The sequence below is a fragment of the Xiphophorus hellerii genome, chromosome 7 (genome assembly GCF_003331165.1).
Source record: "Xiphophorus hellerii strain 12219 chromosome 7, Xiphophorus_hellerii-4.1, whole genome shotgun sequence".
Classification (NCBI taxonomy): domain Eukaryota; kingdom Metazoa; phylum Chordata; class Actinopteri; order Cyprinodontiformes; family Poeciliidae; genus Xiphophorus; species Xiphophorus hellerii.
In genome coordinates, this window is record NC_045678.1 from 1,620,978 (window position 1) to 1,648,310 (window position 27,333).

Sequence of the window (27,333 nt, forward strand, 5' to 3'; positions counted from 1 at the left end):
TCATCTTGTAAATGTAAGTCACAACATTAAGTTAAACAAACTTAAGTCCAAAGTGTTGAATTTACTGAACTGAATATTTTGTCTTTACTTAAATGACTACGTTCAAAGTAAATATGTAACACTCTGACTCTTCAGATTTGATTAACTAGGTTTAGTGGAACCAGTTAACATAACTTGGTTAAGTAAATTCAACATTTCATTTCTTAGAGTGTGACTACAAGTCCATATCATATCTCTTTGATTTTTATCGGTAAAAGCCATTGAAAGCCATACTCATTCTCCTTCCACTTCTCAGTTTTGCATAACTCAGAGTTGGTGTATCACATAACTCCTCCCCCACCATAAAATTGTAGTTGTCTATTACCGTACTTTTGTTGCTTTTTCATTTGATTTTTATGTTTTTCTATATTTAATTAATCTCAATTAGAGTATTTATGGTTGTAATAGATCTGTTCCGCTGTGTTTCATAAGAAAACATTTGGTTTAGTAATGTGGAGTGTAGTCAAAAAAAGATAATAGGTCAAAAATCACAGCCCACCGTGAAGTTTACAAAAGCGGTGTACAGAACCAGCACAAAGAATCCAGTCCACCTTAAAACACAGTTACACATTTCCTGAAAACGCCCCGTGTGTGCCGGGGTGCGTGTACGTGTGTGCGAGAAAGAGAGAAAGAACTCAAGTGACTCTGAGTTGTAATAATAAGGTGGCGTTGTTTATCCAAAGAGAAGGGGCTGGACATAGTCTGAATTCAGAGCCAAACTTTTCTTTACTTCCATTTCCTTCTCTTCACCAAACATCCAGGAGTCTAACACGAACCGCAGCGTCGAGCGAGCAAGGTCAACAGCAGTGGCAGCCCCGCGAGCTGTCAGAGGCACCGGCCCGCCGCGGAGAGAACCTATCTTGAGTTGTAGAGGGAGAGCGAACGGGCTGAACGAACGGAAAGCTGGAGGAAAGTTGAGTTGAACCGAGTGGCACCATGTTTAATAATCCGGGGACGTACGCCAACAAGAAGAGGAAGAAGCCTGTCCTCAAGCAGTAAGCACTCTCTCTTCTGTCTTCACATGTCCCGTTCTGCTGCCACATTACGTGCGCTAACCGACCAAGACATTTTTTACCAGAGTTTAAAAAAAACAACGCTCTTGACTAGTAATTAACTCCTGGTTTAATATGTTTGAAAGGCATCTACAATTACCTTTAGTGTGCTCAATAAATTATTTCTAGCTCATTAAATCCAAATTAACTTATGAAATATTTTGCTTTGAAAATTACTGTCAGCTATCATGTGGAGTATGTGAGTTCTGGAGAAAAAAACGATACAATTGCCAGGATAACAGAAACTGACACGACTGAATTTGTGCGTATGTAGAGTTATGTGCTGGTAAGACCACCTTAACAATGTGTCTACTTGGATCTGGCATGGACATCTTGCCCTCGCGCATTAATCACAATCAAGTTTGAGAGTCGGCTGCTGCTCTCACGCGATGCTCCGAGGAGGGCGGGGGGTGGAGGCGGGGGCTCGCAGCCTGTCGCTGGCTTTTTGTAATGTGATCCAGCCTCGCGCAGCGCGTAGGGCTTCGGGATCAGCAGCAGCAGGCTGAACGTCTCTGCTCTCCGCTTGTCATGGTGGGTCTTTAGCGCTCTCACGGCCCTACAAAGCTGCTGTGGCAACCAGGCTTTTCCAGTTGAGTTTAAATATGGCTCACTGTTAATTCTCTGTACTGCCACCTGTTGACTAGGGTTGAGTCCAGAAAAATGGTCTATAACAGAGGCCATCATGCTCAGACGTTTCTAATGTGTAAAACTGATTAAAAGTCGTGAATCTGTATAGTTTTTGGTTTTGTTGACACTGTTTGTTGTGGGTTGTTCCACTGTCTGAATCAATAAAAAGATGATGATAAACCTAAACAAGTAGTGAACAAACAAGACATAAAGTAAAACAAAACTATAGTCAACAAAATTACTATTTAAATTAATGACCCATAAAATAATGTCTTTATTAACAAAAAATCGAAGGTTTTCAAGTTCATCTAGTCAGGAACCAATATGAAGCATTAAAATTATTTGTGGCTTATTTTACTTTAGTGTCAGGAAGTTATTGCTGCCTTTTTTTGAGACATTACTAGACACCAGTACCGTATATTTGTTCTGAAATGTAGTACAGCAGTGTCAACATCCACTCTTTTCTAAGAGGAATTTTAGTCTGGGACTGGGTTTAAGTCTGGAGAAGCAGTGGACTTTTTGTTGTTTAATTTTAAAGCCAGTTGTATTGTTGTCAACCGTGAACCATCCATGATGTTTCTTTCAGTGTGATTTCCACTTACACACTGCAGAACAGGGTTAATTGGCAAAGTTTTTCTTAGTTCACCAACTGTGGTGATAGAGAATTGTGTGTCATTTATAGGAAGTTCCCAAAGAAAAATGACCCGTTTCTGGTCATTTTGCTACATCACTGCAGTCTTATGCTGTTTTGGAGATTTATGCTAGATGTTTTTAGCATAGCATAGCATAACAATCAACATAGCATGTTGAACCTCAGATAACAATCTGTTATGCTATGGACAGATTGCATAACAGTCTGGCATATGGCACATGGTTATGCTGTGGACCATGTGCCATTTGATGTTTTGAACCAACAAACTTTAGTGAAAAATAGCTAACCACAGTAGCTCCTTCATAAGGAGTTTTTGTTTCATCAGGGGTTATCTCTTCTCTTATTTTATAAAGTTGACTGACCATAACAGATATAATATAATGACATATTTTATGACATGTCAGGATGCCATAAAATAAAATCATAAAATGTTCACGGATGAAATGAGGAAATATGAACTTTATTGTACAAACATACATCGGAATCCCCTGTGTTATTATTCATTAGAGAATAACAAAGGCAAAATGGGAAAGTTGTGAGTGGAATAGTTAAATTAAGTTGCTTCTATTGGGTTTAGCAAGGACAGTAGTTGCAAGGTTCTGTTGATCATTTCATTCTTTCATTTGTGAAACGAAGGTGTTAAGGTAGTTTGCTGGTCTGGAGGAAATGAGTGGGGGGACTGGAAAGCGGGGAGAGGGGGATACAACAACACAATGGAGGTAAGATGTCACCAGTCACTTTAGAGAAGCAATTGTTGCTACACACCAATCTGGGAAGGCTTAACATGACATTTCTAAACTATTTGAAATCAGACAGATTAGTTTTACTGACTGGTGCTTTAACTGTGATTATTAGTAGCTGTTCCTCACCCACTGAACTTTAACCTCAGATTCTTAGACAGAGGTTACACTCTGGAAGTGAACTAAAATCCCAAAGTCAGGCAACATTTTGGAAGGCTGTAATTATTTTTATATTTGTACCTCTGAGCATAAATATTATGTGCAGTGTTACAAAGTTTGAAAACCCTAAAATTCAGAATATTCAGCTGTTCCTTGGAAAAGTTTCTGGATTTGACCTACAGTATAAAGTCGACCATGAATATCTCTGTAGACTGAATTATTCCTGACCCATTCACTCCTTTGCCAGTTAAACCTTGATGAAAAACCATGTGACATGGATAACTCTCGAAATTCAGATGGAAGTCCGGAATTGGATTTCTATAGTTGAAAACAAAGCAAAATGGATCACAGCGAGTACGCTAATGCCCTAAATGGGCTGGAAGAGACGAGGTATCTTGACAATATACGCATGTATTTAGGATATGATCCATATTATCTCGGTAAAAAAGACTTCTCCTATAATCTTGAGGATTTACCTGGTGTCGAGGCGATCAACATAATTATCTGGAGCTGCAGAGTTCATACTATACGACGAGCCAGAAGAACGTTTTCTAAAGTCTGGAGCATATAATTATTTAGTATCTGGTTGGGTCAAATATTTAGGGTCAAAAGTAGCATTTAATGACTTGCTTATGCTGGGTGAGTAGTGAGTTGTGCTATTTTAAGTTATTATGATAACAGTGCTATCGCTAACAACAAACTAACCCATGTTATTTCTATGAAATGAACTTGGATCTCCTGGTAAATAATTTATTTAGCTTCTGTAAATCCAAATTCATGCTGGAGTTTTATGTTAATATTGAGTCGTAGGACGCTGGATTCAGGTCCAATGTAGGTCAACTATTTGTAGTGATCTACAGATTCCCGAAGTTCATGTCACACAAATATAGTTCATGGCCAGACACGAACCATGTGGGGGAATAGTCACAGCTCACTGTCAGGGTAGGTTATATTTAATTTATTTAGCTTTTTTTTTTTTTAGCATGAAAGTCCCACTGAATAAACATTATATTTTCTGTCCATGACTTGGCACTGAATTAGCTGCTAATGACATTAGCACTCTGGGGACTACAAAGCTAGGGTGTAAAAATAATATATCTTACCTTACATATGAATGCTTGTCCTTCAAAGTAACTGTCCAATAAAATATCTGGAAATACGATTTAAGCGACGGGATCGTTACCTGTCAGAAAGTGGGCACTGCAAACTCTGGCATTGTTAGTTTCTGCACCTCCTGTTTTTAGTTGTAGATTGTTGATCCACTTTTATCCTCTTTTTTGGTAAGCTTTTAAGATTAACTCCCTTATGACCAACTACCTTCCAAACATGAAAACAACGTTTATCTTTCTCTCCATTGGAACAGTTGGGACAACCATACATGACACAGACTTTAGGCATTTTGATGCTGGACCAACAGAAGGGCTGCATTTACTTCTTGCCCTACATTAGGTGACGTCGGCGCTACGTCATCTGAAACCCAGCAATACATTCATTTTGTCTTCATAAATAAACCATTTAGCTGAAATGATTCCATATCATTTTTCCTTGTAATTAAATATTTTTATTAATTATGGAAAAAATTGAAATTTCATGTTTTATTAAAGTTTAATGATGTAGTATTTGAAATTTTTTATTTTACTCCAAAAACATGACTGTCAGTTTGATTGGTCTTTCTAGATTCTCCTTGGGTGTGTGTGTGTGGGCATGTGGGTGTGTGTGTGTGTGTGATTGTCTGTCTCTGTGTTGCCCTACGATGGACTGCCTGTTGACCGCTGGAGATAGGCACCAGCACCAGCACCAGCTGGTGACCAAAGTTGGGATAAGCGTGTAAGATAATGGATGGATGGATGGAATTTTACTGTATTTTATTAATGGTCCTTACAAATGGGCTTACAAATTAGCTAGAAAATCTATTCACAATCTATAAAGACTTTCTGTTTGTGTCAAATAAACTTCCTCCATACGGCTGCTCTCCATTCAGTATAAGGCACCTTGTATATGAGTTGCCTAGTTATGGAAAGACAACTAGTTGTTAAATATGTTAACATTATAGACCCTTAAATTTAATCCTCAAATCATTAAGACTTATAAATATTCTAAATATGCACAAAGCATTGGATTGGCCACTGGTTAAAAAAGGTAGAAATTGTCCTCTTAAGTTTTAAAAAAAAAAATTTTTAGAATTATTGTAGCATCTACTGTAAGATACCAATTGTTTTATATAATCATCTTTTATTTAGCTAAACTTTTAGCACAATTTTAATACAAGGCATGCTTTAAATGTTGTTTTACTCTTCCACCATTCAACAGGAATGCTGGACAAAAGAAAAGGAATGAAAACATAGAACTCACTTCCTTCATCTGTTTTAAATGTAACAAATGCTGGAGCCTTGCTTACTTATTTTATTACATAAAGTGCTATAATTGTACATTGAATTAATATACTATGTTTCTAATATTATGTTTAGTGTGTGTAAATGTTTTTGTAATACATGTTTTTTTTTAGAGTAGCTGTTGTTATGGCAATGGCTAATAGGGATCCAAATAAACAAACCAACAAATATGTTTTTTCCCACAATCAGACACAGATTAGAATATTGCAGGACATGTGTAACTTTAATTAGGTGTCAAGTAAGACTTTAAGACTTGAGCAGGTCAACCTGCTGATTGGAAGGTGACCCTTTTCACTTGAGGCCTTGTTTACACAGTACCACATGTTTTCTTCAGCACTAAGGATCATATTTCTGTATGTTATACTGTCAGTTTGTAGCTGCTTTATAAAGTATTAAAGCTCTGCTACAGATGGGTGGAGAAGATCATCTTACTAGTACAACATGGAAATACAGTATCACAGCCTGCTAATGCCTAACCTAAAACACAGTTTAACAGTCAATGTGAATTGTCCAAATAATGATGGGCAAGTAAAGCCTGGTGGCCCGCCAGACTTGTATTACACTGGGGGAAGCCCTGCATGTGGTAATATTGATGAGAGTGGTGTAATGGTTCTTTCATATAGTGGGGTCTTGAAGGTCAAAGGCCTCTCAGTGGGCCTGTGTTCACAGAGATCTATTCAGTCAGCTTGTGCTCTGAAGGATCCTCCTCTTTTTCAGTTTTGCATTCAGATTCCTTACTGAGCTTATCCTGTATTCATTCACAGACTGTGCACAAAGTGGTGAACCACAAGCCCTCATTGCCTAGAAAGACTACGCCTTTGGTGGATTCTCCTTTTTTCCCACAGGACACGGGTTTTGATGGGTTGTTTCAGTCATCAGAAGATGAAATTACTCGATCTGTTAGTTGGAGAAGTTGTCTCTGATCATTGACTACAGGTAACACGACCTGGAGGTTCTTCATACAGTAATATCTCCACTTTAAAGATGTCCGCCATGTGTTTTAGTGTATAGGTAAATAGAGGACAGAAACCTGCATCCCTGGAGCTTGACGTACCAATGTCCTCTCTGGGTCCAGCATGGATACATGTGCTGTGCTCACACAGAGATCTGGACATTCCCAGGGTAAATTCCAAAGGAAAGAGGTGCCTTGTCTGTAGACGTCTGTGTTTCTGGAGATTTTGGGGCTGATGTTTCCTGCGCAGCCAGCTGCACAAAGGCAGCATTGAGCCCAAGCATAAAATGCTGTGGTCATTCCTCTGGGGCATTCCATGGCAGAGTGGCCCATTAAGATTGGCTTTTATTACTGGGACACCTGCTATGCATCTTGCCGGTTATTTTTGCTGTTCATCATCCTTATAAACTAATTTGGTGTGGTGCAGACTCTTCTTAAATGTTAGAGCAACACTTTGTGCTTGCTTGTCCATAAAATGTTAAATCAGCTTGAAATGTTACTGTTCTAGACATAGGACTTTGGAGGGAAGTGCAGAAATAAATGGATATAAATAAATTGGGAGGAGATAACTCTTAGGTGGTATATTGTTTTCAGAATAGTGAAAGTTGTTTTTTCTTGCTTGGTGTTTTGTATTTAGTAATTAAAAGTCAAAATATTGCATGTTACCTGTCTTGATTTATACAGGTGAAGAAAGATAATTACAAGACTTGATGTATGTTCTTTGGGTCAAGTCTCTGCCAGCTTTGGACCTGTATAGACTTCTTCCGTCTGGACTCTGTCTGGATATTTGGGGCTGTTTTGCTGCTGGAGGTGAACCTCCACTCCAGTCTCTCATCTTTTGTAGCCTGAATCAGGTTTTCTTTCAAGATTGTCCTGGATTCACCTCCATCCACCACCATCATTGGTCACCATAAAGATGGTGACCAATGTTCACATTTTAGAATTTTATTTACAATTCAATATGTACAAAAATAAAAGTCTTTTTTGTGTTTATCTGTCACATACAGTAAAATAGAGGTTTGCTGATGTGACATGATGGGAGGTAAAATACGTTTGAAAGTCAGTGGATTTGATGTAAATACACTACTGGTGGCCATCTCATTGTTCCCAACTAATTAACTGTGTGGGGCACACAGCATGACTGAAAGCTCTCTCAATCTGTCTTTGTTGCTTCTGATCTTGCTCACTGTTATGAAGCATCAACTCTCTTACTGGTTGCTGTGTCAAGTTCTCTGTTTGGCAATCTCAGTTAATTATAGTCTGCTGGCTTGATTAAAGCCTCCCATAATGTACACGGCTATTGCACGCATGTGTAAAGGTAGATGTAGATCAGGGGTGTCAAACTCCAGTCCTCAAGGGCCGCTGTCCTGCAACTTTTAGATGTGCCTCTGCTGCAACACAGCTGAATAGAATAATTAGATCATTAAGGCTCTGGAGAACTGATCTACACAAGGAGGAGGTAATTAAACCATTTCATTCCAGTGTTTTGTACCTGTGGCACATCTAAATACTGCAGGAGTCCGGCCCTTGAGGACTGGAGTTTGACACCTGTGATGTAGATGATCATAATGTAGGCACTTCTTACCTTTAAACACACAATTACACTATTGTGCAATGATGGCCTAATTGAGGATGGAATAAAAAGCTTTGTTATGGAAGAACGGAAGGATGTACAGTAGTTTCTGTTTGGCCACTGATGCTCACGTACTTGCTGTTACCTCTCCACACAGACAGATGAAACTTCCCAGAAAAAAAACCCATAATTAACCCAAAGCTTAGCACGGCATTTAGGGCCATCAAGTTTTATAAAACGGAAGAAAACCTTTCTGTACATTTTACTCAGTTGACCACAAGTGCAAGGATACAATGATTACTCAGAAAATGGAGAAGAAGATAGCAAGGCAGATGGAAGAAATAAAAATGAACAATTCCTGATCATTAGCTTTTACATACAGGTCATTTTATGAGATAATTATTTTAGAATTCAGTTCAACTCCAATGCATTTTTAAAAGGGAAATTTTTATGTTAGTTCTATGTTACACACAAGATATTTAGCTTTGCACATAATATCTGAATTCTTTAAAAAATGAAGGGGAAACACTTCTTGTTTTGTAAAATAATGTTCTGTTAAATTTGTAAAATGGAATAACAATAAAAGTTGCCCTCCAGCTATTCATTTGTTAATGTTTTTTGTTTCATTCACCCAATAAGATGCTTTCTTGATGAATAAATATGATTAGATGGAATTATTCAGAAAAACAGAAGGGAAAAATGACCATTGTGTACCTCCAGCTGTCCTCTTCACACCCATTGAACTATCTTTTTAAATATATTCATTTATTTACAGATTTAAAATTGATCACCTAGTAAAGAAAATGTTTGTTTTTGTATGCTCTGCATGTAAACATTTAGTTTGTTATTTTGTTATTATAGTTTTGAGTTTCTTCATTATAGTTGGGTTCAGTTATTGTTGAACAACCAACTGACTCTGCTGTAATTGACTGACAGCTGATGTAAACTGCTTGTGTGGGGGAAAAGTACATTTCACATCAGTTTGAAAGGCTAATAAATAAATTCATAAACACAAAAACAAAAGATATTATATCTGTAATTTCAGTATATTTTAGTTAGTTTTATAAACACACAATGTAGTTCCCCATTAATTACTGTCTTTATTTAGTTTAGTTAACAAAAATGTTTTCTCAATTTCACTTTTCGTTATTTTACTTTCAGTTTACTGTAATAACCTTGGCTTGTACTGTATACTTTAATTTGACTGGAAAATACCCAGAATTCTCAGTAACTGAATTGTTGATCTTTTTAAAATCCAGTGATGACTCACAAAGATCAATTCAGGTTCTAGTCCTGGAATCGGTGTAGTACTGTTCACACAAGTAAATGTATTGAACTATAAAAGGTCTTCCTGTGAAATTTTTGTAATCAACTTTTTCTGCTTTTTCTGAGGTTTTTCCTCAGGAAATGTTTTAGTCAGAAGACACTTTTACCTTACAGCTCTCTGGAGTTCTGTTGTCTTTACCCCATTTCACCGAACTTCTGCTCCTGGTTGTGTTTTTACTGAATGTAGCTGAAGTGACTGCAGCTTATCTGGTTCTGGCCCTTTCGTCATTTTATTGTAAAGCACATGTTCGTCTCCTTCTCTCTGTAAAGGTCTTTGAGGCAGCTTCTGTAAACCGAAGCTGCATCTGTTTTTATCAGCAGGCGTCCATGTGTAGAGCCAACATGTCATGCTTCAGAGCCACAGAGGCAGACGCCCTGCCTGCTTCCAGACCAACGTGTCAATGTCTTCACACACGTTTCATCCTTATTAACCCGGCAGAGATGTGCTCTGATCTGGAATCCAGATAGAAGTAGATAGACCAGTTATAGTATCATTCCTTCAGACAGAACAGCCCAATGTCTGCTCAGCCATGTGAGCCCCAAACCAAGGAGCAGAAAAAGGTTTTGAATGCCGGCTTTTGTCTCTGCAGAGCATTTCTGCAGAGTGAGATCATTTCTGAGAAGGTAGAACTGCAGCATGAGGGCAGCGGGCGGTTAGTGGTGGAGGAGGAGGAAATTGAATAGCCTGTCATTAAACAACATTTCTCTAAAGAAAGAACTTCTGGGAAATCAAGGATTTGCTGCCTGGACCGCACATAGGTCTGAAACCTTGTGATCCGATGCGATCAGAACTGGTCAGACTCTGCAGTTTTTCTGAAATCATTGTGTCACATGTAGTCATGAGCCTTGACCCCTACAGACCTCTCCCCCCGCCGCCCTCAATCTTATCTAACATCATGAGGCTTAGTATTCGGTTGATCTTGACTAGCTGCTACCCAGAGCAGCTGACAGTGGTTTTATCATGCCTGCAGTTTCTGGAACTTTCCCCTGCAGCTGCATGAAGGTTCCTACTCTTTCATCAAATTATCACTTGACAATGCTGCCAGTTTGACATCAGCTGACATCCACTGGCTCCCTGTAGTTCAGAGAATAGACTTTAGGATACTGTTGTTAGTTGTTGTTGTTATCACTGAACAGCTTAGCACCACAATACATTAAAGATCTGCTGGTGTTATATCAACCTTCCAGACCAATCAGGTCTCCTGGTTCTGGACTGCTCTGCATCCCCAGAATCAGAACCAAACCAAACAAGCAGCATTCAGCTTCTATGAACAAATCTGGGACAAGCTTCCAGAAAACTGCAAAACAGCTGAAACACTGAGTTTCTTCTAAATCAAGACTAAAACTCACTTGTTCAGAGTTTCTTTTGAACCGCAATAAATTAAACATTGACCAAAATATTTGATGTGTAATGATGATTTTGATGATGGCACTTGACAATACGTACTGTTAGATACTGTTTTCTCAATTGGTGACTGTATGAGGTTTTCATAACCCTTTATCGTTATGTTTTTATGATATAAAGCGTTTTCAACGGCCTTGTTGCTCAAATGTGCTATATAAATAAACTTGATTAAAATGTGTATGCTCTAGTTTTCAATTTACATGCAGTCAATTTAATAGATGAACTCTCACTTTGCACAGTATTTTGTGTTCATGTGAGCAACAGATATTGGCACTTCATCAAACACAGACATACAGATATGTATAACCCACACTGTGCTCCGCCACCCATTTGTTGCAACAGGGAGTATGGCATTTATTTTCTGATTTGTTCGTAAAGCTGCGCTTGCGTTAAGCATCAGCTACAGTGTATGTGTTTCTATTCCACCTGTATACATACACCCGCTGCATACTTTGCTGCCGTTTGCTCTGAACCAACCACTAGGCAGCAGCTATCGTGTTACATGATGTGCCAGTCAATTTAAGGATGTCTATTGATCCCCCAAAAACAATGAAAACCCACATATTTTTATCAATCAATTTAATTCTGCAGATGCCCCAGAATGTGAAAAGTGGACATGTCTGGGGAAAAGAGGACCTTTGTTATGCACACTTAGCAGTCGTCAACAACTCACTGGCAGAAGTGAGAGTGTTGTGCAACACAAATAATTATCTGGCCAGAACACAACAGCAAAACACAATTTAATGAAGCTTCAAGGCAGATAATTTGCCTCAAAGAAATGTAATAATCAAGGTACTCAAATCATTTGATGAATTGTTCCAGACTCGGTTAGTAGGCTCACAACGAGTGGAATGGAGATCAGCTGAGTCTCCAGTGATTATAGTATAAAGACAACTAGATCTGGAAGCGTAAGTCTGCAATTTCACATTTGCAATCAATAGAGAATGCAACAGCCAAACTTCTCACCAAATTCAGTAAATTCAGTCACATCACTTTGGTCTTACATTCAGGACACTGGCCTCCTTGTGCTGATTAGTCTTGTGCTGACTAGAGCTTTATGGCCAGACTCCTGATTGTCAGTTTTTAACTAAATACTCTCCTGCCCATTTCCTTTGTTCTCAAACAGTGAACCTCTTGGTTGTTCCATATACGAGACTGAAAACTAAACTTAAAACGCTTGTATTTTCCCAGGCTTTTATGTCATGATTTTATTGTGTTTCTTATGGTTGTTTTATTCTTTGTGTAATTTAAGGTAGATTTTTATTGTACAGCGCTTTGTGGATTATGTCTGTGGAAAGCACTTTATAAATAAACTTTACTTACTTTTGGTAAGTAAAGTTTGCTACTTTACTTACTCTATTGACAAACATTTAAGTCATGAATTGAGACAAAAATCTCTAAGCCCTGAACATCCCCTGGAGTTCAGATAAATCATCAAGACATGAAAGGAGTCTGGTCCATGTGTAAGACAGAGACTCTGCAGACAACAACTGCTGGTTGTTCACCAGTCAAAGCTTTATGAGAGAGCCGCAATGAGAAAACCACTGCTGAAGTGAACTCAGATCAAGACTCATCTAGAGACTCCATGGTCAAGTGGAAGAAAATTTTTGTCCAAAATGAAGCTGGTAAAACATGCCAATCTTGTCAGGGAGACGGTTGGATAACTGCAGAGCAGCTGCAGCATCTAGCTCCTTTCACCTTGGACCGCTTTAAGAAGCGTGGCCCATTAAACTAATCTGACCTTTGACCTTTCATATTATGAAGGTATACTGTTTAGTAGTAACCTGTTTCTAACTGTGTGGCTTGTGGAGCCAAGCTTCTCTTTCAGTGAAAGTGATGCTTCATAAACAACCAGGAGCTGGGTTGTGTGTTTAGCTTGCTGCTGTTATGTGAACTGTTCTGTTCTGTTATGTGAACTGTTTAATGCATCTCTGATGAGTAGAATAAGATGAAACAAATAGCCTGCCCAGTCTGTTCTGTTTGGATCACCATCATTCAGGTTTCAGAGGTTAAGCAAATATTACATGAAACATTGAGGGTTGTTTTGTTTTTTACTCCATGATCATCTGGTTTTCTAAGACTGAGATTTAATACATAAAGAAAAGGGCATGACATATTGTTCTTTGCATAATAAGTGAGTATTATTATAATTCTGTCCTGTTTAGGTTATAGTGGCTTGTCTGCTCAGGTTCTGCACAGCTCTACTGGGGTTCCTCATCTGCTGTTCGGTCATTAACATTGTCAGGATTTTATTTTTGTTCTTTTGTGTTTGTTTAATGTACAGCTGCTGTGTGATGGATCTGCAGCTGTGTTTCTGGTCATTGTATTGCTGCATGACCCTATCTGTGAAACAGAGCAGTTCTCTGACTATATTGGTGAAAATGCCTTGATGAGTGGAAGGTCCGGGTACAGGCCCAAATCAGGAAACCTCCATCACCCTGCAGACAAACAGTGCAGTGTTGTACATCGTGGTTAATAAGCTTCCCTCTGGATTTAGTTTAGACATACTTCCAGGACCCTTGTGGTTTAATCTGAAGAAAAGCTATTTTGGGTTTGACTGTAGTTGTTGTTTTCACTCTTGCTGTATTGTTGGGAATGATTTCACCTGCTGAACCTGGTCTTGTTTAAGCTTCACATCATGTCACATCATGCCATTCCTTCATCAAAACATATCTGGAGTATTGCTTTGATTCTTTTATGCAAGTCTGAGGAATCCTTTATTCTCCCATGGCAACCATTCACTAGTGCTTAAATATTTAACCATCAGTGGTCTCTAGTCTGCTTGCATCCATATATGCATTTGAACAGCATCATAGTTCACTTCAACTGAATGGAGACTGAGACTTTTAGGCGGACCAGAGTTCAATTTCTTAGTCTTCATCAGAGTTTGAGTATGCATTCACACCTACCCAAACAAACTGAAATTTCTAGGCAAACAAACTTGAGTTGGATTAAAGAGGACTAAGCAGGATTGAATACACTGTTAGTCTAACGTAATAATTGAAGCAAATGCTGTGTTGTGACAGTGTTTGTTCTTATCAGCATGTTATTTCTGTCAGCAGTGATCTAAGCGTTTCCCTGTTCTAGCTCTGTAAAATCACCATGTGTTTCCTGTTTAATATGGCTCAATCTAAATGAGAACTTCCCTTTCTGACAGTAAAAACTAAGCAGTGATAAAATACTGTCCAAAGCACACAGCTTCATGTCAGCTGACTGCAAAGAGAATTGCAGCAGTAATTACCTGAGTCAGACTGCTGGGTCTATCTGTCTGAACTTGCTGTGAACATGGCATTTCTGTAGAGCCACTTTCAGATGTGTGAGAGGAGGTTCTGTATTGATAGATAAGTGATGTCTGTGTTGGTGGCTGATCACCACATGTCGCACAGCAGCTGCTACGCTGATGGAAGAGCCGGTTAGTCAGGCTTGAACTCCTCTGTTACTGAACACATATTTTCTGTTCACCCCTCAGGAAGAAGGTCGCTGACAACAATGAAGTTATTAAATCGAACCCTTCCAAGCGCCACCGGGATCGGCTGAACGGGGAGCTGGACCGACTGATGGAGCTGCTGCCTTTCCCTGATGAGGTTCGCTCCCGCCTGGACAAGCTCTCCGTCCTGCGCCTGAGCGTGGGATATCTCAGGGTCAAGAGCTACTTTAAAGGTAAGCTGTCTGAGACTTCAATTATCCCCAATCTGATGCTGCGTGGGGCAAGGATCACATGTTGCTATGGACACCTGCCTATTAGTTTAAACCTTCACTAATTTCACTCATATGTTGTTGTTGTTCAAGCTGACGTACCAACTTCAATAATTCCATTCAGTTTATCTATGTAGCACCGACCAACCATCTAAAAGCATTTACAAAAAATTTCAATTCAATCATACATACATTCCAATGGAGTTATGAGAGAGTGCAGCAAACTCAGTTTATTATTCCAAGTAGTTTAAAAAGTTTGTACCTAAAGGAACCCCAGCGTCAACATTCTCTCCTTCTGGACTAAGTTGAAAGTGGAAAGCTTCATAATGTTGAACTGGAACATTATATACGTCACGGGTCAAGGTTAGCAGTTGGATAAATTTACAACTTTAACAGAGTCCACACTTCCAGGCAGCAAAGGTTTCTGAACAGCAGAGAATTCAGACCCTTGGATGAAGTGGAGCATACAGAAAAAGAATTCTGTTTTTTTATCAGGATATGTTGAGTGTAAACCCCAGGCAGAATTCAAACTGGTCCTAAGTGAAGTGTAGCCATGCTGTCTGACACTGGAGGCTTTAGATTACTGGGAACTTTACTGACTGATGAACTCTTCAGCAAAAAGAAGAGAACAAAACTTAACCTTATGCTTATCCGGCTGCTGCAGGCCCCCTTCTGCCCCTCCTAGTATGGACTCTGCCTGAAACCTGTTTCAGTGGTTGTGTAGGCTCCTCTACACCGTGTTCCAAATTATTATACAAATTGGATTTAAGTGTCATAAAGATTAAATTTTTTGTTGTGCTATTAAATTTATAGATGGTATTGTGTGTCAGGGCTCTTTGAATCACTATAATTAATTTCAGAGAGCTGGGTTGATTAGGGTTAGGGTGCCTCTGGAACCTCAAGGTGGAGGATCCTCCAGAGGCTTGCGGTGCATGAACCTACTTTTGGGCCCCCCTAACCAAAGCTCACAAGCAGAAACGGTCACAGTGGGCCAAGCCGTACACGAAGATTAATTTTCAAACAGGTCCAGCATGGTCCAGATGGACGCAGTAGTAGATGGCCACCACATCCCAGTACGGCTGTGATGTCAGCATCACAGCCGAGTCATTCAGCCCAGTCATTTGTTGGGCTGAAATCATGGGGAGAGAGAGAAAGAGCTGGTCAGCCCCTTCAGAGACCCTGAAGGTATGAAAATGACCTCAGCAAAGTATATGGACTTTCTGACTGATCATTTTCTTTCATGGTTCAAAAAGAAGAGCTGTAGCTTCCATAGCAAAATCATCTTCATCATGACAATGCACCATGTCATGCTGCAAGGAATACCACTGTGTCATTGTTGGCTGCTATGGGCATAAAAGGGGAGAAATTCATGGTGTGGTCACCATCCTCCTCTGACCTCAACCCTATTGAGAACCTTTGGAGTTTCCTCAAGCAGAAGATCTGAGGGTGGAATGCAGTTCATATCAAAACAGCAGCTCTGGGAAGATATTCTGACATCCTGCAAAGAAATTCAAGCAGAAACTCCACAAACTCACAAGTTAAATGGATGCAAAAATTGTGCAGGTGATATCAAAGAAGGGGTCCTATGTTAACTCGGTCTGTTAAGATGTTTTTGATTGAAATAGCTTTTGACTTTAGTACATGTGACCACTTAATGCTGCACATTTAAAGAATGACCGTTTGCAGTTCTTTGTACTCCATAAAATGTTTAGAAAATCTGCTGTGCATAATAATTTGGAACAGTGCATTTTGAGTTTTTTATTTTTGAAAAAAATACTGTTTTCAGGGGGAGCTTTGTTCAGTAAAATTTGATTTATACTGTAATAGTTCATGACTTGAAAATTATACTGACCATCATTTGCATTGACCATTTAAGAAAATTGGAGAAAATATCACTTGCATAATAATTTGGAACACGGTGTAATGACTCTAGCAGCAGGTCTGAATGCTGATTAGCGAGCAAGTCCCTTTCTCTTAGCACAGCCGTCTGTCAGGATGTTTCACTTGCTGTGAAATGCAGACTGAAAAGAAACAGTACATAGCTTAGCCATGCAGTGAACAATGTTTTCTTTATGATCCTGTGTGAAGAGTGTGGTTGGGTTCCTGTAGGAGGGGAATGGCTCGGGGTGCACTGCTGCTCTGTAAATGAGATAAACATGGAGAAGCCATGTCCGAATTAACAGTGTCACATGAAAATGTTCTGGCAGAAACATTTTCATTTGACAGGCAGGAATGATGAGCATGCAAGAATGTAGTTTTAGGAAGCAACACATCCTCAGTGTTTTTGCCTTCTCCTCACCCTTTGTGTGAACCACACCCACTGACTCCCATGGTGATCTGAGCATTCCAACATTAGCTATGTGCTAAGTGAATGCTCAGACTTAGAAGGCATGATAAGTAATGTGAAGTCTGGATCTCTGTTAGTTTTGCTTTGGGATTCTTGTAGTTGTGTGTCTGTAAATATGGTTGCTGCAGCGACAGAGACCCCCTGTCCAAGTGCTGTATCAACACGATGAGATGGTTTTCATTCTACATGAACATAACGGAGCCGAGGTAGAAAACTCTCGTAGGTCCAGTTTACTGACTAGACTGCATGGGGAGTAAAAACAGACATGATACATGCCGTCAGATGAGCCGTGAATTTCCACTGCTGTTTCCTCTCACACCCTTTCACCTACTTCTACTGCTCTGCACGTTAGCAGGACTGGCAGGTTGTTCACTGCTCATATATACTGAGCTAACTGAAGAAAAACTCCTTAAATCTGCCTTGGTGACACTCACCAACACAACCTGTTGCCTTTTCTCTGAGTACTGCTGGAGGCAGAGGACAAGTTATGACCTTATTGACATGAACATGTTGCAGCTTTTCAAGGTGGGACTCAGAACAGGCCAGTTAAATTGATAAAAACTTATAAGTGGCTGCATGAAAGAGCTGCAGCAGAGGACTGTGACATGTAACTACTTGACAATACTGTTGTAAGGGGCTTTTATTTAGTGTCATTTTCCTTCAGTGAGATAGTATTGGAGGTTTTTTGACTTTTTTCTGAATGTAAGTAATTTAATCCTGCAATGGCCACATTAAAGCATTCAAAGTGTAAAGCTGGGTTTTTTCACTATTATTGAATATTGTTTGTACAGTAGAGCGTTCAGCCAGGATTTAAAGACGGACAGCATAACAGGAAGTCCTTTTATTGGGGAATGTTGAAGTTTATTCCAAATGGAGGAGTCGTGTTGTACCAAGCCAAAACACGGTCCCTCTTGAAAATGAGATCTGGATCTCAATGGGGTTTTACCTGGTTAAACGAAGGAGAGAAAGAAAATTGCTTATAAGATTGTTTACACCATGTCCACCTTAAAAATCATCCATTCTGACCTGTTTGCAGTTAGTCTGCTGATCCGACCCTGAAATTGTTTATTAGTTGACAAGCTACTCCATCCAAGGTGTAAATATTGCTAATACAAAAACAACCATAAGAGATCAAATGTATGAACTCTGATGAGATTATATACAGTATATATATATACACACACACACACACCCACGCACACACACACACAAGTGCAGAGAAAATGATAATTAAGTTACTCAGATTTGGGGATTGTAAAATCTGAAATGATTTTCTGTGTCGCTCTGTGTTGCACTTCGGTAATATGAGTCTGTGGCTGAAGCTGCTCCTGTATCCAGCCAACACGTCATGAAGTGGATGAAACTCGATGTGTAAGATGACCTGCATCTTGGCCAGGATCCTCCTCTCTGACACCACTGTCAGAGAGTCCATTTCCACTCCAACAACTTTGCTGGCCTTGCAGATCAGTTTGTTTCAGTCTGTTGGTGTCCTCCACTTTCAGCCTGCAGCACACAACAGCATAGCACTGGCAACCATAGATTCATTCTGGTCCTCCTCCTCAGAAGGTGGAAGAAGGTGACTGAATAGAAGAGGAGGTAAGGAGATGTGAAGGTGAAACTCACACTCGGACGAAGGATTCTGAAGAGGGGCAGCGAAGAGTAGTTGGAAAAGCAGCAGTGGTATTGATGGGAGTGCGGGCGGGAGATGCAGGGGCTGCAGAGTCAAATCTGTTAAAAAACAGGTTGAGTTCATTGGCTCTGTAAATGTAGCCTTCAACCACACTACTGCCTGCTGACCTGAACCCAGTGACAGTCCTCATCCCTCTCCAGGCCTCTCTGGTGTTTTTCTGCTGGAGTTTCTTCTCATCTTATAACCCTTCATTGCTCTTCTGATCTTCATCTTCAAGCACCTCTGTATTACTCTCACATCATGGCCTGTTGCCATTTCTGAAAGGCCTTTTCTTCTCATTCAGGATGGTTTTGATCTGACCAGGGCTTGTTATTGGGTAACAATAAACAGTTTTAGGGATGATGGATACAACACAGAAGTTGATGTAGAGTGTTATGCACTCAGTGAGCTTATTGATGTCCTCCATGTTTGGCTCGCAGAGTGCCTATCAGTCAGTGGCCTCAAAACATCCCTGTAGTGTCTCAGTGACCTCCTGTGACCACCTCCTCACTGTTCTCGTGGTTGCAGGCTGCCTCTTCATCAGAGGGACGTTACATCGGCTGGTGCACCAGGTTATGATTGAACTGGCCAAGCGGAGGAAGAGGAAAGGAACTGCATGCATCTTTTATGTTAGTCCAGAATCCTCTCCTCTCTGATGGGACAGTTCACATACTGGGTGTAGTTGGGCAGGGTTTTGTCCATGATGACATGATTAAAATCACCTGAGATATCCATGAATGTAGTCAGATGTACAGACTGCAAGCGAGCTACAGTGGAGTGGATGACGCCACAGAAAAAATGACAAAAATGTTGAAAATAATACATCCGTTTCCCTTTCACTAATTTTGCATAATTATGCAATCCTTTGTGTTGGGGTGTGAATACTTAGTTTAGGGTAAAAGATCTTTCCTGTCAACAGCCATCACAATCTCCAATAACTCCTTGAAGAATCTAAATTCATGAGTTACAACAACATTTAATTTCCCTTTGGGATTAATAAAGTATTTTGTAATTGAATTGAATGACTATTTTTGAAAAGCTCTATGAACCTTATATTAAAGGTTAATTTTTCCAAACAAATCAAACGCAGCTGATTTACTGATGATGACCACCATGAGATTATGAGCTCTAAAGTTGTGAGCACCATCTGTATTCTTTTGTAATAGAAGGGTAGGACACAGGGTTAGGGGGACACAAACAAGATGGCAGCTGCTGGAGCCTCTATAACAGCTGAAGTTTAAGCTTTAATGTGTGTGATCTTGGATCATAAATCATGTTCTGTTCACTTAATTCTTCAAATATGTTTATCTGCTAGATGAAAGCAGAGCGGAACCAAAGTTAGATTCCTTGTTTGTGTTCACAAAGTTTGAGAATAGAGCTGATTATGATCCTATGCAAACACACGTCACCTAAAGATTGAACAGCCAGGTTGGGTTGCATCACATGAGGACTGCAACACAAACAGAAGTTCTGGACAGCTATTGGTGGATTTTTATAGCTGTTATTATGTCTCAATGTATCCATTTAAGCTGAAACTGGCTCCAACTCATAAAGTGGGGAAAAAAAATCTTCAATTTGTAATCCAGAATCTAAGTTAGCATCTAGTCTGGGGTTCTGATGCTGTAGCCCATCGTCTCATCTGACGATTTTCAGTCAGATGAAACTTGTATAGAGTGTAGTTGCATCATCCAGTTTTGACATGGAGCTTATAGCGTTCATCTTGATAAACACCATGAAGGAGCCGTTTAAACTAGAGCTGCCTCAGCTGTTTGCAGGAAGAATTCACAAAGGTGTGGCGCACAAAGCAGGCCTATTGTTTTCTGATACTGAGCCATGTTATTAGTGGTGTTCTTTGGAAAGTTCTGCTTTATTTGAGCTTAGATCAGTTTTAAATGATGGCAACACATAATACAAAATCATCAAAAATGCAGACATATGCAAAATGCAGATTAGAAATACTGATGACAGATAAGAAGGCCAGACAGCTGATGTGTCAATATGTCACTAGTTCTTTAGAGCATTTTACTGCACACTGGGTTTGGCTGCTGCTGTGTGAGCAATTTGCAACTCTGAAATTGCTCAAGCTGCTACGTAATGACACAAGCTGCTACGTAAGGTCAAAGACAGAAAACATTAACTCAACAAATTTGTTTAAAAAAGATTCTTCGGTTTTTATCCAGTTCCTAAAGGACACTCAGCAATCAGACTACCACTCTGTGCAGCACTGACAAGTGTGTGGTGGAGAAGAAATAGGGCTAGAAGCCCAACGAGCTCATCAGACATGCTAGTATCTTTTTGAATTGTAGAAAATGAAGGAATTTGTCACGACAAATATAGGCAATCGGCATCTCCACTATGAAATCTTTACTGTCTCCAGACAGTACACTTGGAGTCGGCTCGGGCCACAGAATGCCACATTAGTACGCCCGAGTATATGGGAGCCCTAAGGCTTCCTGTTTGCAAATTAAAGCTGCACTCTGTAACTTTTTTAAGAAACTTGTTTTTTACATATTTGTTCAAGCTCTCACTATGTGGTGACAGTGTAAAATGAGAAAATCTGCAAAAAAAATTGAGCTCCTTTGCTTTCTCCCTGAGCTAATTGTAGAAATACGTTGCTTAGTCAGAAACTGCCAATCAGAGCCAGAAGGAGAGTCTTAGGGCTGTCAGTCACAACCTGCCCCTTGCTCTGCTACGCTAAGGCTTCTCCCCGACAGCAGAGCATGTTGTGAATGCTCAGGCTAGTTAGCATGGTCATCGAATGACCGATGATGGCAGATAAACAGTTTTCCTGGAATGTTAGATTGTTTCTCTGCCATTAGCATATTGAGCAATGAGTACATGAAGTTGATTAACAGCTCTAAGACACTCCTTCTGACTCTGACTGACTGTCAGTCAGAGCTATCAGAATTATTTCTGACCGGCAGTGGTGCATTTCTTCAGACAGCAATAGCAGCACTGAGAGGAGGTGGAGGAGCTTGATTTTTTTTTCACAGATTATTTGCCTCATACTGTTAAGAGACGGTGACCGTTTTAACAAATATTTAAAAAACAGATTTTTTTTAAAAAATGTAGCATACTGCAACTTTAAGCCTGAAGTGTGAATTGAGACAATAAATCTGTACTATGAAGTTTGACAGTGTCCTAGTCCAGTCTCTGGCAGTTGAAGTTGTAAGGTTTAGATGAAGTATTTTCTGAGATTTTGCTAACGACCAGAAATACTTTACAGATACAGTTGTTGTAGGAAATTATTACTTTCTACTATTTCATTACTAGACCTGAAGTCAAACTTTTCAGCACCCAAACAAATTCATATATTTTAAATAAACCTTCAGTCTGAAGAAAAACAATAACTCCACGAGTGTGTCAGTGAATGAAATGTGAGTGAGGTTGTGTTCCTCCTCTGCTCTGCTGGCTGTCTAGCTGAATGATTAGCTGGCAGCAGTATTTGGTTAGTTCAGTAAGTATTTTCTTTAAAGGGAAAAAATGACCAAAGTGGCCTGGTAAATGGCTCATCAGCATTCAGAGTGTGGCGCCATGTGTACTACTGAGTTCTGATCCAAATCCCATAACAGCCCACTGGATCGTGTTGTGGGTGGTACAGGCTTTCATTTCTGCTCTCAAAACACTGCACAGCTGCTGTTAAGACCAATTTGCTCTTCATTCACCACACCAGGCCTTTGTGTTGTTCCTGTAAGCACTGAGACATTAGATTTTCTCTGCATACGGTAACATCATACCATATATATATACTTTTCAGTCAGGCAATTATCTCCAATCAGAAAACAGACTCACCCTCACCCGAGTAGAGTTTATACAAGCTGACTGCAGCTTCAAAGGACATCTGAGAAACCAAGATCAAGACAGATTCTTTTAGCTGAAGTGCAGGGGGGTTTCAACAAGCAGCAACAAGACAGCAGGAACAACTGAGAGTAAAATAAGATGGAAATTTAAAAAAAAAATTCTCCTAGACTTTTGGAGAAGCTGTGTAGTTAATTTACCTTTTGTTTTGCCATTAAAAATCAACAATTTTATTTTACTTTTTTCAATATTTAATAGCTATGACAAAAGCTAACATGCTGATTAACTTTTTCAGTTTTAACCACTTATTTGGATTGCTTTTCTGTGTGAGAGGTATAAAACCAACTTATTTCTTTAAAGGGATAGTTTGGATTTTATGAGTGTCTTTTTAGTTATCAGTGTTCATTCCCTCACTCTAGTAGAACCGTTTCATATCACCATGATTCTGTAGGAAAGTGGCTAAGAGCTAGTCAGACTGACTAACGATCCAGCTCAGAAAACTGTGACAAACTAAACAACCTCTCTGATCTGTTTAAGATCTGCTGATGGTATGGTACATCAAATTTTCTTCTAATGAACATCAGAAAATTATAACTCATAACAGTATGACAAGAGATAAGCTGTTAGAATCCTTAATGGCAGGATGTTTGTTGGATTCAGTTGAAGATGTTATTACATGCATGTTTCTGCATAGTGTAAAGAAGGATCTGCTCAGCTGCAGCCCTGCAAACTTTCTGCTTATGATGTTTTCCTTGATGTAACTCTGGGTTTTCCCAGACAGGAGAGGGGACAGGAGGCGGATTGACCAGAGGAATGGAGACATAATGGGGCAATGAGCAAGCTGCTTAGAACTAAACAGGAGTGGCTAGTTTGCGTCACTGGTGTGTTTAATAGTTTGTTGTTGTGCACACATAAACTTTACTGACCTTTTAATATTCCTCATACAGTAAATGTCAAAGTGTTGATCAATCTCTTTGATGGTTCACTAACGTATATTAGTACAAAATGTAACAACCACTTTGTGGGACAGCTGGCTTCTGGGCTAACAGACTGTTTTTTTCTGTGTTTCTGCATCAGGCAAAAATAGTTCCAGAATCAGCTTAGCTTTTTGGCTTTTGGACTAAAAACAGTTGGAAAGCCTTTTTAGAGATCTTGGTTATCTGAGTTTTAAACCTCCAGCTCTGTTACGATAATCAGCCATCAATGTTCAGGTGAGCTACTGCAGCTGAGCATCTCCATCCGTGTTGCTGCTATCTGAAATTGGGAGTATGTAAAGGTAAATTTTATTGCAAATGAGAACTGTACATTAGTTTTTTGTTATTGCTAATATCTAATAGATATGAATTTTTTCAGTTGGAGTGGAGTTAAATGGCAGAAATCAGATAAAACCGCAACTTCCACGACTTTCTGTTAACTAAGCTCACTAACATGACTCTGTTTCTACTATTGTTGATAACTTTTTAACAGAAAATCCAAACTATTCTTATTTCACTATAACATTTTTAACTCATAAACCATGGTGGGCCGCTGGTGAACTGCCCTAGCACCTCTGCCACCAGGCTTAACAGGTTTCCTGGGGGAAACCCTCTATATGAAGTGCTGCAAGATTGTTACATAGCCAAAACGGTCACCTGCCTGATAACTACCCAAAACATATCTGTGAGGTAGACACAGCCAGACAGGAAGACTTGTGGATCATGATAAAACTGTTTATGTGAGTAATTTTTACAGAATAAAGCTGCAGCCGCTGGTTTTTTCACAGATCACTATTATCCATCAAAACATTAGTCAAGGATGGGCGTTCAAGAGGAGACATGTCTAGGATTTCAGATTTGGATCTTGTAAATCTTAAGGTAAAAGAAAAGGGTTTAGAGAGAACAAACATAAGCTGTTTTGGGGGCGAGATCTGCAGAGTAGATAATGACACATTATCGTGCTGCCTCAGAGGGCAGATCTCTGTAGGAGCGCGCTGATGGCCTCATAGCGTGACTCTCTCAGGCAGCTCTGGGTGTTTTGGAAAGCCTGTGGCTCACTGCTGCTGACATATTTGTGTGACGCTGTTAGAAATCAGAGAAAAATGTGGAGTAGCTTTTCAAGACTGTTAAAAACAACTAAGGTCTGTTAGCAATCATAGTTGCCATAGTAACACCACAGCATGTGTTCAGTTTGATATGATTTAGTAATTAAGATATCCGATTCATGCCAGCAAACTGCTCTGTACGTGATGGAAGTGAACAGAGACTATGAGGAGATTGGTGTGAGAGTCCGGTCGAATGGACCAGCGGCTGTGTTTTCCCTCAGCATCATCACATGTGAGCAGAGACGGCGCTGTGCAAGGATTCTTCTGGACTCATCTTTCACTATATCGTGAGAGCCCATGGCAACCACTGGGACTCAGATTTAATCAGGGTTTTTTTTTCCACCCCCCAATTTCCATTCTTTGGAAGATTTATCCTTAGTCTGTCCAGCTTCAAACCACAGCGCTACATTTCCTCTCAAATTCAGTGTTACAGTTTGACTTTTCCAGAAAAGCTTTGTTTGTTTATGTGCTCAACCAGAATCAGCTGTCGTCCCTACTCGGAGCCTGGCAGTTGAATCAGAACCACAGAAGATGCAGCGCTGCTTTTATTCAAGTGCTGTGATTCAGATGGATCAGGCTTCTGAAGGACTTGTTGTAGTGGTAATTACACCAGGCTTTATCTATCAGCAGCTGCCAACATCTGAGAGCTGGCATGTGGGGAGCTAAACTTAGAAAGCAAAGTTGGGGTTTTTGCCTCAAACTGTTGATGATTTCCTTCCTCTGAGAGCTGGAAGTGCTTCTAGACTGATAAAAATCATTGTAGTGACTTGTGCGGCACGCCCAACGCAGCAGAGTTTTACTTCCTTTGTCTCTGATTCCATTTCCACATTGCTGACTGTGTTGATGAAGCAGGAAGTGATGACCAAATAGCTGCAAAAGACATAAGAGACTACAGGAAAACATTCTGACAAATGTGGATACTGATCACAAATTTAACTTGAAATGAATGGATATGAAAACAGACAGGAAGCAGAGCATAATTAAAGTTCAGTTGCCTAGGAGCAGATAAGTAGCTGTTTTCACCAGCATGCAATACATTTTATTCAATTTTATTTAGACCTGAACTGCTTTGGGAGTCAAGGAATATGAGAGAAAAATGCTTGGGTTACAATATCTTGGTAAAGAACCAAAAGTAGGAATTAAAATCTATACATGTCATGATTACTTTTACATTTAAAACCAAAAAGCAGCAGTGGATGACATGATCTAAATTAAATAAACCAATTTTCCACATAATATAAATTTTGAATTATGATTAAAGCTATGTATACATTTATTTTTTTTGTTTTGATAATGATGCATAAAGTTTAGAAAAAACTTTATTTTGTTAAACATAAAGTCTAAACATTGCGCTGAATGAATCTACCTGTTTGCCGTCTTGTATTTTATAGAGTAACATTTATGACACATTGATATTAGCTGAGTAATTAGTTGATTTATATGTTCAGGTAGCCTGCAGTCAGTCATCTGCTTAACGACATGCTGCTCATGGCCTTTAGAAGCGTCACATGGTTTATATGGGTGAAATTATTTCCAAACAACTGAATGTGCCTTTTTTGTGAAAGGAGAAACATTTCAGAGGCCTTCACCCAATCAGCTAAAATAGTGTGCAACATCAGGTGGAATACGGTCAGCCCTGGAACAGTATGACAAATGTTGCTGGTTTTGAAACCTTTTAAAATCTCGGTACCAGGAAGCCGGCGGTACCGACTTCAAATCTGTTTGAGATAAAGATTTTGAAGATCAAAGATTGGACTTTCATTTTTAATCTCAATTCAGGATCAGCTAAAGCAGAGAGGCAGCAGGTAGTTTGATCAAGTCTGGTGAGTTGTTTCTATAAACCTACATATTAATGAATGGTAATGCTTGGTCATACACAGCTGACTGGTAGCATTCAGGAAGAGAATGTAATTTGTATTTAACAGATAAAAGAACCAGACTATGTATATACGGTAAATTGATTCTGAGTTATACTGGACCCCATCCTCTGCAAGGATTTGCTACACTCCAAAATAAAAACCTTCTTGCCAATGAAAAGCTGGCTCAGAGGACATGAATGAATTTCCACTCCTACAAAAGCCTGAGATGAAAGAGAAACACTTTCTAAAAGAGCAAGCAGTATAACAGTTTAGTTCTGCATAGATATGCTAGTTTTACTCCATGTGGACAGATGGTGTCACTGAGGTGAAATATTACAGGCTGGTCTGTTCCTCTGTCCCTTGCAGAGCTTTGAAGTAGTTGGTGAGAGCAGGCAGGACCGTTAGTGGAAGGATGAAGGACCTGCTGCAGTCGCTCCTATTGGCTGTTAGCACTGCATGAGAACACAGATCTCTGCTCAGAATCTACTGGAACTAAATGTTTTCAAATCAAGATAATATTCCCCTATGCATCACTGACATGCTTTCTACTACTTCCCTGCTCAGTTTCTTTTATTCAGGACTGGAGAGGTTAGCTGTTTCTATCCGGTTTGCTCTGCTGCCCAGGCTGAGTGGCTTCTAGAAGTGGGCGATATGGACTTAAAGTTTTACCACAATATTTTGTGATAATATGGTGACAATGATAAAATTGACAATAGTAACTATTTATTACTTCTTTTTTATGTAACTCTATGACTGATCAATCAATCAATCAAATTTTATTTGTATAGCACATTTCAGCAGCAAGACATTTCAAAGTGCTTTACATCACATCAAACACAGAAACACAATGCAACATAGAATCAATAATCAAAACAAAGCATTAAGTCAAGTTCCATCAATAAATTTGTAATTGATTACATTTCAAATACAATTCTAAACAGGTGGGTTTTTAGTTGAGATTTAAAA

The 27,333-nt window shown here is 39.5% G+C and overlaps 1 protein-coding gene across 2 annotated transcripts in view; it reads left to right on the forward strand.

The window, feature by feature from the left end:
- The first annotated feature begins 620 nt into the window (after positions 1-620).
- LOC116722959 (aryl hydrocarbon receptor-like) overlaps positions 621-27,333 on the forward strand; it is a 42,422-nt gene continuing 15,709 nt past the window's right edge. The window contains exons 1-2 of one of the 2 annotated variants that reach the window (XM_032567394.1): positions 621-1,034; positions 14,388-14,578. In XM_032567394.1, coding sequence (XP_032423285.1) covers positions 976-1,034; positions 14,388-14,578 — 250 coding nt within the window. In that variant the 5' untranslated portion in view covers positions 621-975. The remainder of the gene's footprint in view (positions 1,035-14,387; positions 14,579-27,333) is intronic. The other variant, XM_032567395.1, reaches the window with a different exon arrangement.